At 35.5% G+C, this 15,072-nt stretch overlaps 1 protein-coding gene across 2 annotated transcripts in view; it reads right to left on the bottom strand.

The window, feature by feature from the left end:
* Positions 1 to 5,576: 5,576 nt before the first annotated feature.
* Positions 5,577 to 15,072, bottom strand: part of LOC105485529 (1,4-alpha-glucan branching enzyme 1) — a 264,234-nt gene continuing 254,738 nt past the window's right edge. Inside the window, exons 15-16 of one of the 2 annotated variants that reach the window (XM_011747899.2) lie at positions 14,944 to 15,061; positions 5,577 to 6,349 (exon numbers count right to left, since the gene is read on the bottom strand). In XM_011747899.2, the coding sequence (XP_011746201.1) occupies positions 6,293 to 6,349; positions 14,944 to 15,061 (175 nt within the window). In that variant the 3' untranslated portion in view covers positions 5,577 to 6,292. The other variant, XM_011747900.2, reaches the window with a different exon arrangement.

Below are 15,072 nucleotides of genomic sequence, written 5' to 3'. Positions count from 1 at the left end.
CCATGCCCAGGTATTTAACCATATCCCCATCTGGGGGCTGTTGTGAAGGCTAACACCAATGATGTTGTGGCTAACATCAACCATGAATTGGCATTAAGTCAAAGATATTACTCTCGATAGTGTGGTTGGGGCCTCATTCAATCAACTCACTAGCTTTATTAAGCTTCAATTAATAAATGAAAATTGTATATATATGATGTGCAATGTGATGTTTTGATACATGTATACATTGTGAGATGATTAAATTAAGCAAATTGATGTATTCCTCATCTCACAAACTTATACCATTTTCTTGTGGTGAGAACATTTAAGATCTACTCTTTTAGCAATTTTCAAGTATATAACAACCTGATATTAACTATAGTTATTGTGCTATACAACAGATCTCCAAAACTTATTCCTTCTAACTGAAACTTTATATCCTCTGACCAACTTCTCTCCACCCTGCAACCATTGCCCCAGTTCCCGGAAACTACCATTTTACTCTGCTTCTATGAGTTCAACCTTTTTAGATCCCACATATAAGTGAGAACATGTAGTACTATTTGTCTTTTGGCATCTGACTTATAATTTTGTTTCTTTATAAATGAGTGGAGTGAGGAATTTAAGTTGAGAAAAAAAGATAAGATAGAAGCATCATTCTCAAAATTTTTTAAAGAAATGATGAGGATAAAGGAGAACCATAAACAATAATTTCCAGTTCTCCTTATGGCAGAGACAATAAAGAAAATGATCATGACTTGCTGAGGAGTCAAACAACAGTATACAGTCATCATGAGGCAAAACACCCAACAAGTGAATGAGGCATAGTGTGACAGCAGGGGCTGAAAATGGTGAATCAATGCAGATAGAGGATGAGCGCTGGCACAAGCTCTCAGTCTTTGGGGCAGTCCTCCACACTCATCCCTCACCATCTCACAGCAAAGTGGGGCATCCCACCCTCCCACATGGCTTCAAGTGCCACCCTGTCCTCCAACAAAGACATTCAGATTCAATTAAAGGCAAACAAGCAAAAGAATACAAAGGAGACAGCCAACTTTTGATCCCTGATATAGAGATTTCCGGTGATCCTTTGTGCAAATAGCATAAAAGGCAGCTGAGAACAGTGAGATCAGCACAACCTAGACAAAAGGGGTGCAGTCATAATAATTTTGCAGTTTAAGAATAAAAATGTGCTCAGCACAGGACACAGTAAAAAGAGAGGGCTCAATACATGGTAGCCAATACAGTATGTCTTTCAAAAAATAGATGTTTCAGTAAAGAATTAGGCATTCTACTGCTTTTTCTACATAGAAAAGTTCCAGTGAGTGATGCCCATTTACCATAAGAAAGAACAAGAGGGAATATAGAGCGACTGTGTGTCTGCATGTGTGTAATATCATATGATCAGTTTTAATCAATGATTGACAGCGTGGCTTGGGGTGTGCGTGTAATGAAGTTGCACACAGTATTTTTCATGTATATTACTGGAGTCAATGGAAAGTGACACTACAAACAGTTAAAAAAGAATCCTTACTGGATATAAATAAAGAAGTGATAAAGTTATTTCATCTCCTCCTCCTTCCTTTCTAAAGGAAAAATAGAAGACTTATAGCTAAATAGTTTGAGGTGAGAAATTTCTAAAGATTTGAAACATATATATTGCATTTCATTGCACAGATCTAGAACCTTTTTTAAATCCAAATAAAATCATTTGTTTGGGTTTGATGCTTGTATGTAACCAGAAAAATACCTAAAATTGAGAACAAGTATCACACACAGAGATCAAGTGATTCATTTGTTCAAGTCAAATATTAGAATTAGTGGACTTTGTGTTTTCAGTTGACTTACAAATTATATACGTATATGTGTGTTTTTTCACACATTTATATGTGTTATAATATGTATATTGGATGAGTTTGTTCACACATTTGCAGCTTTCTATTTCCCGCATTACCTTAGACAAATATGCATAAACAATTTGAACACTTACTTCATTTAATTCAAATTCTTGTGTGGAAAGTAATTTGGTGTGATAGCTTTTTTTTTTTTTTTTTGTCAGTTTTCTGTTTTGTATTGCCTTACTGTTACTATCAGACAGCTGTTGAAATTTCAGGCCAATGGTTGATATCTCTCCTCCATCTTCAAGAAATTAACATCTAGTTGTATAAACATTTATTAATAACAATGTGTTCTTACGAGTACAGACTTTCATAACAAAAAAAGATGAACCAAATTGTTTCTACCTATGAGCTCTCTTTCGCAATTCTTGCTTTCTCTGTCAATTATTCCTTCTGCCTGTAGTCTACCTAGGTTGTGAGTAGGAGGGGAAGAGGGAAAGAAATAGAGAACCTCAACACTTGGTTGCTATGATGGGGTCTAAGACTATTTCATTTTGTATATAGTTTACATTGCCCTCTTGGTTACCGTAGAGAGACCTTTAAATGCCATTCACAAGGTTGGGCTATATTAGTGCAGAGCCTGAGAGTAGCTGAAACACTAAGGGGGCATTACACTGACCACAGGGGAAAGGAATTCACTGGGACATCCGTATGTTCCAAGAGGAAACAAGCAATGAGGCACTGAGCATGAAGAGTTGTAACTTGAGCCCATGTCTCCTGTCCACTGTATCACACTATTCTTTTAAAATACAGTTCAGGCTTCTGGGTAAAACAGTCTACACAGCATATATGATGGCTAAACACCTCTCTCTGGTCCAGCAGAAATAACAAGAAAAACTGTAAGTCATAAGTAAGCTTCTGAATGACATGTCATTAGCATAAGAATATCTAACACAAAATACATTTTTAATGTATATAAACATTGCTTCCTCTGCATAGTTTTTGCCAAGAGTTAAAATCCAGATGTAACATCTTAGGGAGACAAAAACACAGCTACTGTATGATAATTCCTCACACTACCAATTAAGAAACTCTGCCCTAAAATATGAATGTTTCTCTGAAATTCTCTACAAATCACCATTAATAAGATAATAGAGCAAAAAAATTAGCAGGGAGTTCATTTTATTTTTTCCCCCCTAAAGGCTGGCTTTAGTTAGAAAATTTATCTACATTTCTATTCTAACACATTGTGAATGATAAATGAACTGCACTGCATAAAGGACATGACATTGCTATGCTATTTTCTTTCATCAGAATATTCTACCTCGCAAAGTTCATAGCTCAGTGCTTGTCCCCTTATAAGGAAGAGAGAAAGAAATGAAACTCACTACTCTGAAGACCTCAAGCTTAGGGCATGACTCAAAATAGCAAAAAGAAATAGTCTGAGAGGCACAAGGCCAGCCAGCAAGCTGATTCACTGTTTTGGTCTCTATCAGGTCTGTCTGTTCCAGCTCATTCTACATAGGAAAACCAATAAGAAAGCTATTTTACATTGCTTTCATCAACAGATTCAATGGCTTCAGGACCAGAGACAGTGAAAAGGTGTTTTTCCAGAAACTGAAGGCTGAATGCGAGAGGAAAACACACGACCCTTCATTGCTTTCCTCCAGATCTGTCTGCACTCTCTTCTGTATTATTTGAAGAACAGGCTTCTTATTCAGACAACTTCCTATATGATCCCCATAGCAATGGCTATAACCCTGATGGGTGATAAATATTGAATTGAATTGGTATTGCTAAGGGGAGTGCTTCAGTCAGAGAAAACAACAACAACAACAACAACAACAACAACAAAAACTTGCATTCTTTTATAGCTATTATAAGAAAAATCAATTTATTGTCACTGGTTACTTTTTGAACTTGAGGAACATGGTGGCTAACTCCCTCATTTTAGGTTAGAGATAAACATGTCAGCTAAGAACAGGGCAAAGTGAGAAACATGACACTTACAGAAAAGAGAATATGAGAAAAGTTGACCCTCAGAGTTCAAGTGGTATAAAGTGGGAACCATTCTAGGAGAAATGTTTACAATTCAATTTTTGGCTATTACGAGCTATGGTATTTTCTGAGTAGGCTATTTATTAAATGAAAACCTTATGCATCACTAGCATTAGGTGTAAATCCTATTATGGATAATAGGGCAACTACTAGAACTCATTTGCTAATATTAGAAAATGAGAGCAAGAAATCTGTACTCATGTTTTCTAGAACATAAAGAACTGAAACAGCAAAATATTTATTTTTAAAAAGTCAACAAAGACAGGTCACTCTCATTTCTGATGTTGGCAATAAACATGTCAGAGACAAAAACAATATAAGGCACATTATAAGAGTAAAATTTTGCAACTTTCTGTTTTGATTATTGAAACACTTAGCCAATAAAGAACTTCCCACAAGATGACATAACAATGAGAATGTTACTGATACGTAAATGAAAACTCCTACAGTAAAATACATTAGAATATTAGAATGTTCCATAAAGGTCATCTATGCTGTGATATAACCCAACTGCTTTCCATTTTGGACTCTTAATATTTTATTTGTTTGTATGGGTTTTTGTAATTCCTACCTAGCAACATGCATTTACTGCTCTTCTGGGTGGGGGAGAAGGGCACTTGACAGGGGCAATTAACTTGTATTACATTGTTAAATCCTAACTTTAGATTCTGAAATTAAAGAACCTATTAGCAAAATCAATCCATATAATACAAATATGGTCTATAATTAGTCTGGTCTTCCTCACTCTGCCACAGAGGTCAAAATGAAAAGTAAATGGGTTCTAGATGTTAAATAATTTATTGTAATTTAAAAACTATACCTAATAAACGGTATATCTCTTCATATATAACACATGCAAAATTAAGGAACTATAAATTAGAACATGAAATATCATTCTTCAGGGTTCTACGTTGTGTTTTTATCAGTGACAGTCACAGTACAGAGATCACGCCAGTGCTGAGATATTAACAATGTCCATGCAATGGGAAAACCAGTACAGATGACTTTCAGTAATTTTCCCCAGCACGAATCATTATCAGCTGGCACTGCTGATTCTTTCAGGAAATCAAACCACTATTCTGTTTAGAAGTTAAAGTAAATAACACCTTTCACACTTAGATGCTCAAGGCTTTATTTAAAAACAGTTTAAGGATGCTGGTTAATATACAGTATAGAGTTGGCTGTAAAAATGTTTATTGCTTCTCTCTCCTACTGAGTTTTTAATGAAATAACTCATTTCTAATTAATCACAAATAATCAGGCTAAAAACAAAAAACAAGCAGTCAATATTAATATTAGGGAAAAATTAGATCTTTTTAAAAAAGTAACAGATACTTTATGTCCCATAAGTACAATATAATCTCTCAGTTATGAATCAATGATCTTAGACCTATCTTGGTATTTAATTAACCAAGGGGTACATTCATGAAGAAGTATTCTACTGAGTTGAGATACTTAATTTAGCTTCTAAAAGTGTTCAGGTTTACAATGAAGGAGTAGCTTAGATATCAAAATTGGTTAGTGTGATTTCAAGTTACAAAATTGCGCCTAAAAAAAAAATATTAATCTGCATGCTTCCTAGTCCATCATGTAGATGTGAACGTATGTGGAGAAGGTATTAGAGTTGAGATAAGGCACAATAATATTCATTTATAATCAAGCCCTACAATAGTATAGCAAAATAAACATTAGCAAAGGCAATTTTACAAAAGCTTTTTATTGATTGAAATGAAAGACATTTTCTGAAATGCTACAATTACCATTTCAGGGCTTCAGAAAGACTGAGGTAATGGCATTTAACAAGATAGTGGACAAGAGATCACAAAATAAAACTTACACAAAACGAGACATGGATGAGTTCATACATAATGGCTTTTATATTATCTTGGATATAATTCTTTATTTTGTATCACTATTGCATATTTATTACAGTATTTCTAAACACAATTTGAAAAAAAAAAAAAAACAAAGAAACAATCTCGGTACCTCATAATTTAGACCAAAAGATATCAGAACAAATACAGCCACCAAATATCCATCTTAAATACTGTGTACATTTAACAGAAATAATCACACATGACAAATGATTCAAATTAGAATTTAAAAGGATCAAATAATTAGCCAGGAAAGCAAAATGTTTTTAACATATTATATATAACACTTCCATTTGAGAATCCTAGCTGCTAAGATGACTTGAAAATATGGTCTAGGATTCCTAATATTTTAAACATATTCTCCCATCTACTTAAAGAAAAGTTTGCTGTATTTGCATAAACCAATATTGAACTTCGGATACCTGACGGTTTGGCTAGACAACTGTATTCTGAAAAGCATACATGTTATAAGCTGTGTGACAGTGATAACAAGAAAACAAAACACCAATCTGCGTCTGGTGGAGCTGAAATCAGGCCTCTTCAATTCGGCAGATCCACGTTCTGAAGGATGAGCGCCACTCTGCTTGGAATGTACACCTACGTCAAAACAATTATGTCAGTGCAACTGAAGAGAGTACCAAACGGCCTGTCATTATGTCCAAGAGATATAGGCACGATGCAGTCTCACATCTGCCTAAAGTTACAGTTGCCTTTACAATTTTACATGCTCTTAGAAGGCTCAATTGCGCAGTTCCTACAGTTCTGGCAGCAACATGGCTATCAGAAAGCAATCACCACTAGAGGGCTCCATACGACTTAATGAAAACCAACGCTCCTCACAGGAATGATGTAACCGGCCCTGTCACTGCCATGTTGAGGCTCTATCAGGTGGTGAAGGAAGGCTGCCAGTTCGCAATGTTACTACTTCAGTTAGATGAAGAAAAGCAATATACAAAGCACTTGTTTTGCATCAAGACACTTTTATTTGTAATCTTGTCTCTTTTTTTCCCTTTCAAGAACAAAAACTGAAATGTAACATAAGGAATCCTAACTCTCAATTTAAACCAATGACTAAGCTTGCCATTGCACTTAAACCAGGATTCAGATTCTCTCCATGGTGTGCACAGCCCTGACTCGCTCCTCTCTGCCTGCATCTGGTATCCCAGCTCAGCTACTTGCTTGCATCTTCACCCACTACACTCCAGCCGCAGGAGCCTTTCAGTTCCTTGGACACATCAAACACTCCCCTTTTGTTGAATCGTTGCCTATGATGTGCCCTCTGCTGTAAACACTCGTTGCCTTGCTGGTTCCTTATCTCTTGGAAAAATCCCAGCTATATGGAGAGGCTTTCCTTGACAACCCTAGATATGGTAAGTTCTTCTTTTCTAACCATGGCAGCTTTTTTGTTTCTTTCTGAACACTTGCCACAATTTGTGAATGATTTGTCAAGTTTGCCATCTGTTTCCCTCATTAGACTATGAGCTTTAGAAAGGCGGAAGTCATACGTTTTACTTCTAACTCTCAGTTGGTGCCATTGGACAAGGCAGATGTTGATGATGACTGAATTAAATAAATGAACAATGAACAAAGGAATAATAGCGGATCAATAGATGCGTATTTAACAAGATATTCTCTAATATATCTGAAATCTTTTTATAAAATTGAGAAGTGATTTGAACTGCTTAATGCTATTTATACGCTAGTTCAAACCATGTATCTAAGTATTAACAAAGCAAACAGTAAAAATAATATTATAGATGGTTGTCATTGTGACAATCTCTCTTCATTTCTGACTTTGCTGGTATTTTACTATTTTCAGTCACTTTATCTCTAAATGAGAGCTTGCCTGATGGTTAAAAAAAAAAAAAAAAAAAAAAAAACAAAGGCTTTCAGAGGTTAGAACCAGAATGAAGGCGCAAAGCAAACATGACTTTAGGAAAAAAAAAATTAAAGAAACAGAACAGTTGATTTTCATTTAATGAGACTTGTATGTCCAATACATCTCAACTCTGCAAATGAACACAATGTTTTCTCTTAAGGTTTCACAATAAAGAACCAATACTACTCAAAAAAATCAGACATATTGATACACTTGGTTAGTTTTTAACATCAAAAGTTAAAGCAGGTTTAAAATGGTGGCACTTAAAGAAATTTATATTCTGGATTTAATGGCCAGAGAACAGTTTTTCTAATCTTCAATTCAAAGTAACAGTGTTTTAGGAAATGAAGATCATCTGAAAAAGATTAACAAATGCTAACAGTCACTGTGTAGCTCAATGTCTCATGGTCTGTTTTGCAAAATACAGTATTTCCAAAAAGATACATATTACATCCATGCAGTCACTAAGCGTGAGAAAACCATGTATTTCAGTGCTACAAGCTGTTTCCCTATAGTTTACACATTGTATTTTATATCTTATAACTATCATACCACATCAGAATTTCACTGCTAATGCAATCCTTTCTATGCAACGTTTTCTCTTTGTCATACGCAAGATGTTATGAGAGTGAGTCAATAAAAGGAAGCTGGAGTCATCCACAAATAAAGCAGGACTATTACCAAAGATCCCGACAGACCCAGTCCAAAGGAGAGCACATTTCCATAATCAAGCTACAGACAAAATGAACACAACCCAAAGCAAAGAAGGAGAAATAAAAACAAACAAACAAACAAACAGTGTGATTCAACCCATTCCCTCCCTACATCTTATCAAAACAGGTACAAATTGAGAAAGTGACCTACCCTTCTAAAGGAGTTTCCCATGTACTTATTAGGGGGTCTAGTCTAGTCTACATATTTCTTTCTTTTGTTTCTTTTTTTTTTTGAGATGGAGTCTTGCTCTGTCACCAGGCTGGAATGCAGTGGTGCGATCTCGGCTCACTGCAATCTCTGCCTCCCGAGTTCAAGCCATTCTCCTGCCTCAGCCTCCTGAGTAGCTGGTATTACAGGTATGCAACACCATACTCAGCTAATTTTTGTATTTTTAGTAGAGATGGGGTTTCTCCATGTTGGTCAGGATGGTCTCAAACTCTTGACCTCATGATCTGCCCGCCTTGGCCTCCCAAATTGCTGAGATTACACGCGTGAGCCACCGCAGCTGGCCATAGTCTACATATTTCATTTTGGGGATCACAGTAACTGGATTTAACTAATCAGTGGGACAGAAGGTTACAATTTGAACGGTTCTGAATTATTCTGCCATGAGCAATCTAAAATTGAAAACCAATCTAAATATTTCAGTAGAGCCAGAAACTAGACAAAGTAATTTCAGCTCCCTCTACATGGAAAACATTTCTCTTATAGAGTATTGTCCTACAATGCAGGCAAAAAGACTCTGATAAGTCCAAGATGCCTGGGAAAGTGGCAATGAAACACATCAGTCAGGTCTAGGATAAATAATGAGAGGTCTCTGTAAGTGCGTGCTATAGTGATATAGCTCAGATTTGGATCCTAAGCAATTGTGATATCTACTGTTTCATTCATAACCTCATTATTTCATTAATGAAATATAATAATAATTACATAATGATAATTTAGAATCACTCTTACTCTTTCATGTTTTGGCATTTTCGCTTGTCTAAATTTAAGAGGTTTTTTTTTTTTTTTCCTTTTTAGACGGAATTTCACTCTTGTTACCCAGGCTGGGGTTCAATGACGCAATCTTAGTTCACCGCAGCCTCCACTTCCCAGGTTCAAGTGATTCTCCTGCCTCAGTCTCCCGAGTAGCTGAGATTACAGGGATACGCCACCACACCCGGCTAATTTTTTTTTGTATTTTTAGTAGAGACGGGATTTCTCCATGTTGGTAAGGCTGGTCTCGAACTCCCGACCTCAGCTGTTCCGCCCGCCTCGGCCTCCCAAAGTGCTGGGATTATAGGCGTGAGCCACCGCACCCAGCCGAGAGGTTTTTTTTTTTCAAAGGATGCCATAACAAAGTTCCAGGTTTGCAGTATATGCACTGAAATATATTCCCATTGTGGCATTTGATGGTTAAAAAATGCTTCAAGAATATTCACTAACAGATACTGGTCTTTTCACGTAAGGAGGTTTATAACGACACTTCCATCATACTCAGAGGCCTCTTAATGCAATATGCTAAAAAGAAAAAGCCTTTGGTTCACAATTGTATAATATCATTAACAGAAATACTTTGTAATAATATACGTATATTTCACTGCAGTGTTAATTACCAGAATGTATTTATATTGCTCCAGAGCCCTTGTGGTATAGGCAACATGGAAGAATTTCCCTAAGCCAGTGATTTTTCTTAACTATGGCTATTTATGGAATTTTGAGTTTTCTTCTGAGTATGTAAATCAATTTTTTAGTGGTTAGGAAATTACTCCTAATTATACTAAAGAACTTAAGACAATCAGAGCTAACCCTTATGATGAGACAATTACAGACACGAACAATTTGGGGTTCCTAAAATTTAGTCTAAGTATTGGCTCTGTAATTCTCATTTGATCATTTTAATTCATACAATAGTTTTGATTAATATGGCAAGAGAAAAGAAGCATGAACACATTTAAGTAGATTTAAACACAATCATTTAAGTATATTTAAATATAAAAAGTATATTGACATACCTGTATATAGAAGGCACTTACTATGCATAACATGCATGCTGATAAACATATCTTCTACATCCATTTATTAGCCTGTAAGCCCTAAACATTTTATATCTAGAATCACCTTAAGAACATGAGACAATGTAGTATACAGCCATGAGTTTCATTTTTTTCTAGCTATATTAATAGTCTGCTCTTCACAAAGAATCAGAATAGCACAGTACAATCCAATTCATTTATTAAGAGAGTCAAATGCATGCTAATCTACTCAGTTATTTTGATGACTTTAATGACTTAATTATTACACTAACCATGAGTGTGGCTAAAAAAGCAACTGTTCACACAATGGTCTATTTTATGTCATTCAGGCAAAATGTTATTTTCCTCTAGGCCTATATTTTCCTCTAGGACTAATAATTAACTTGCAAAATTTAATTACACAATTTTTGAAAACACAGTGTCAAACATTTTAAAAAAGAAAATTTTAAAATTAAAAAAAATTTAATACTTTAAAGGGAAATTTAAAAAATTCTCTTAGAAATTTGTAAGTTTAGAAATAGCATATACACATATAATTTTGGAAGAATGCAAACAGCATTCAGTGCGCCCGGCATGGTGGCTCACGCCTGTAATCCCAACACTTTGGGAGGCCGAGGCAGGTGCATCACCTGAGGTCAGGAGTTTGAGACCAGTCTGGTCAACATGATGAAACCTCATCTCTACTAAAAATATAAAAATTAGCTGGGCATGGTGGTGTGCAGCTGTAATCCCAGCTATTTGGGAGGCTGAGGCAGGAAAACTGCTTGAACCTGGGAGGCAGAGGTTGCAGTGAGCCAAGATCGTGCCACTGCACTCCAGCCTGGGCAACAGAGTGAGACCCCGTCTCACAAAAAAACAAACAAAACATCATTTAATGAAAAAGTCATTAGATTCCTTCATAGTCTACATACACATTTTTTTCATAATAAAAATTACACAGTCTTTTGAAAAATAAAAGATGATATAATTTTAGTTTTCACATACATGCTTTAGTTCATAAAATACTTTTTTAAGAAAAAATAAATTGTATTCTTTTATTCTAATTCTCATTATTTTGCATTAGGGTTGGGAGAAAAGTGATGCTAGTGTTTCTGTATAGAAATGTATATTAGCTCATCTAACTTATATACATTAAAAAAGTAAACTAAAAATCAAGATTTTCTTTCTTCTAAAAAACTATTTTCATAATTTTGAATAGAGCAAAATATATTTTCCAACTGTTAAGCTGTACTAAAACTTACAAGTGAGGGGCAATAAAAATGATACATCTATGCCAAATCCTACATTTAAATCAAGTCTACTTTTGAACCTCCAAATTTAGAATGAGAGTAAATACATCTACTTCTTATTGATAAGAAGCCTAATTGTCAAAGTAATTAGTGCTACATCTATTGCTTTATTCTCATTTTCATCATCATCATTCAGTTAATGTAAAGAAATCAAATTCATTTAAGGCTCAATAATCTCTTTTCTCCCATTTGTGCCATGGAATTTGATTTTATGAATCAGAGGAGAGAAAGGAAGTCCCCTGCCTCCAGTGCACTGATTAACATATAGGTTAACATATCAGGTTCCTGTATCAGGAATCAAACTATAGAGAAATGATTATGCTAAAATGGAGTTTCCAATAACTGCCAGTAAAGCAGACTGGCAGAGCTCTGTCCCATCGCTTTTGGACATTTGTGACATACTCTGACCTTAGCAAATACGTTTCCATGGCGGTATACATGCAGTTATCCCCGGCTCTCAGTTTCAACTGAGCGAGCACACAGAGAGAAGGCTAGAGCAGTACCTGCTGATGCTGCAGCATGTATGGCTATTATAAAATTCCTTTGAGCTGTCTGTTGCTATCTTTGAAAACAGATTTGACACTTACTCAGCGATCCTTTGGATTATTAAGCTTGCAAATTAAGCTTTGGCGAATGCTGTGTACTAGTTATGATGGGCAAAAATTTCATGGAAGAAGGAAAAGTTATATTTTGTTCTTCCTTCCTCCTTTTAGTCTGTGAGAATGGGAGGTATGAGTGATCTTACTGAAAAGGTATAGGACCTACAGCACTCATGATCATGTTCAAGCAACTCCACTGGATCCCAGCACATAAGACTCAGTTTAATAAGGAGTTTCCTTATAATGAGGCATTATTACAGTAGGTACATTTGTTAATGTGATTTTTTTTTTCTCCTCTGGCTCTTTGCTGAATAACTTAGGTAAAAAGAAAACCTGTTTGCCTAGATTTTCTGTATTTTACTAGTCTGTGTGGACGCCCTTAATCTGACATTAAAACGAGTGATCTTATCATCTGGAGCCTAAAGGTGTATTTAAAGGAGTAATTCCTGAAGCACTGTAGTCATGGAAAACAAGATTCTGCTGCTGGGAGGAGAGCTAGCCCGCATCTCACGGGCTGCACTGGATTAGAGTTCTGTTGCAGGCAGCGTTCAGCTCTTTTCTGTTTGCCATGTCCTTGCAGTGCTGTCCTCCTCTACGTATTATTGATACTTATGAGATCTTTATTCCATCTGATAATTTACAACTGCATTTTCCACATTGTTGAGATCAATTCCATTAGTGCTTGAAAAGTAATCTCCTGATGTTGCTGCCACTGGCTGGCTGGCTTGTTTAATTATGCCAGCATATCTTTACTCTCACAAAATTGAAAGGATGTGAAGATATTTTCTGCCCACCTCAAAAGAGTCTGAGCCGTCGCCTGAGATTATAATTCCCCAAAGTTGGGAGAAGGTATTCTTAATTGTGTGTCCTCAAAACACTTAGTATTTTGACATGTTTAAACTACTAAATAATAATTGCCTATCCATGACAATAACATCTTTAAAATACATATGCAGTAGCATTTTATAGTTTCCAAATACCTTGGGCATGTTAAAGAGTTTCTGCTTCCTAAGAATCTCTTGCTATAGGGAAGATAATATGAATAATCCTCATTTTACAGGTGGGGGAAACTGTAGTGCAAAAAAAAAGTTAAATCACTCAATTTCTCAGTGAGTAAATGGCAGACTAGGGTCAGGATCCCAGGTCCTGTGCCATGGCATTTTGTGATATTTTCACTATACCTTCAGGCTCTTTATAACAGAACCCTGTTGGGGTACACAGACATTTAGAAGAGCTGGCTATGTAAGAATTTCGCGGTCTGAGTCTTTCCAAGTCCTTTCATTCTAGTTCCATCAGTGAAAGTTCAGTTTTATTGCAATCAGTTGCTCCTTCCCCATGACTCCCCTTTGTGAGCTGAATCATCTTTCTGAAACCCTAAGGGCATCTAACTCTTTTGATTATTTCAGAACTTTATGCTAATTTTCTTATTCACTTCCTTGATAAAAAACTATTTTTATCAATCTTATTTTACATGTCAAAATTGAATGTTCTCACAGACTACAGTAATAATTCCTTGAAGAATGTGATAGTACCCTTAAGCCCTCTCTCTTAAAAATATATATCTTTCTCCACATATATCTAAAGCTGGATCAGTGTCATCATCAACACACACTCATATGCACACACATACATTTAGGGCAACACCTAATTCTCATAGGACTTTCCACTGCACTTTCCTCACAACCCATAATCTAACAACTCACTGTTTGTAATCCCTGCTCTTTTCAGTGATTTTATGCTGTGATCTTTGGGATATCACTTTTATGTATAATATGGCAGCTTACAAAGCTGAGTGCTGGCATCACTCTGAGAGGTGGGAAAACAGTAGAAAGATGGAAGGCCTAGCAGTACCATAGAGATTCTCATGCCTGACTTCTATCTAAACTTTTGAAAAGTGAGAGAATTTAATGACATAAGAACGTTAACAGCTATGGTAAAGTCATGTATTTGTTAGGTACCTCCTAGAATTAGGAATGGTAGATGTGGTTTTGAACCCACTATATGGCCATAAATTAAATAATGAATTCCTCTGAATCTAGAAACTTACTAAATTCTACATATTTTAAAGAATTTAAACGTAGTAGTTTAAAGCAACATTCTAACATTCTATTTGTGTGAACACCACAATGTAAAACTTAGTTATGTCATATAATGCTTCCTTCAGTAATATAAAAAATCCAGAGAATTTTGTAACTAGAATAAATTCAGTCTTCAATTTACCACATGAAAGAAAAGAAAGATACATTTTTCATTGACTCCTTTAAGGTGTTTTAAATGAAACTTCATTTGCTAGTCCATAATGTAGAAATCTGCTTAATATAAAATGTTATGGAGAAAACAAGAACAGAAGGAGAGTGAATTGTTGCATAAAGAATAGAAATGTTCATAATTGAAAGAAAAATTAAAAAACTGCCTTCTGCTCATTTCTTGAGAAATAGTTTTGAATCCTATTAATATTTAATTTTTGCCAATTGTCCCCTAAATATCTTTTACTATTAGTTTTTCCAAAACAATTTAGTCCAGTACCACACATTACGTCTGGTCAAGCATAGTCCCCTCTCCCTAATCCCTTTCCTTCATGCTTTTATTCCATGTTGCTTATTTGAAGAGTTGTTTATTTGAACAAAAACATTACTAGAAGAATAAGAGAGTAAATTAAAATAGCAGGAAATATGTTGAGAAACTTACTTACCAAAAGAGAATAGGGACGCCCATTATGTTCAAAAGCCTCAGAAAAAAAGTCAGTGCTGTGGTCCAGTCTCTGATGCCCTCCATATTCCGCTGCATCTGAATCTAGCACAATTTTGAATGTACGGCTTTT

The sequence above is a fragment of the Macaca nemestrina genome, chromosome 2, assembly GCF_043159975.1.
Source record: "Macaca nemestrina isolate mMacNem1 chromosome 2, mMacNem.hap1, whole genome shotgun sequence".
Classification (NCBI taxonomy): domain Eukaryota; kingdom Metazoa; phylum Chordata; class Mammalia; order Primates; family Cercopithecidae; genus Macaca; species Macaca nemestrina.
This window is presented reverse-complemented; position numbering and strand designations above follow the sequence as displayed.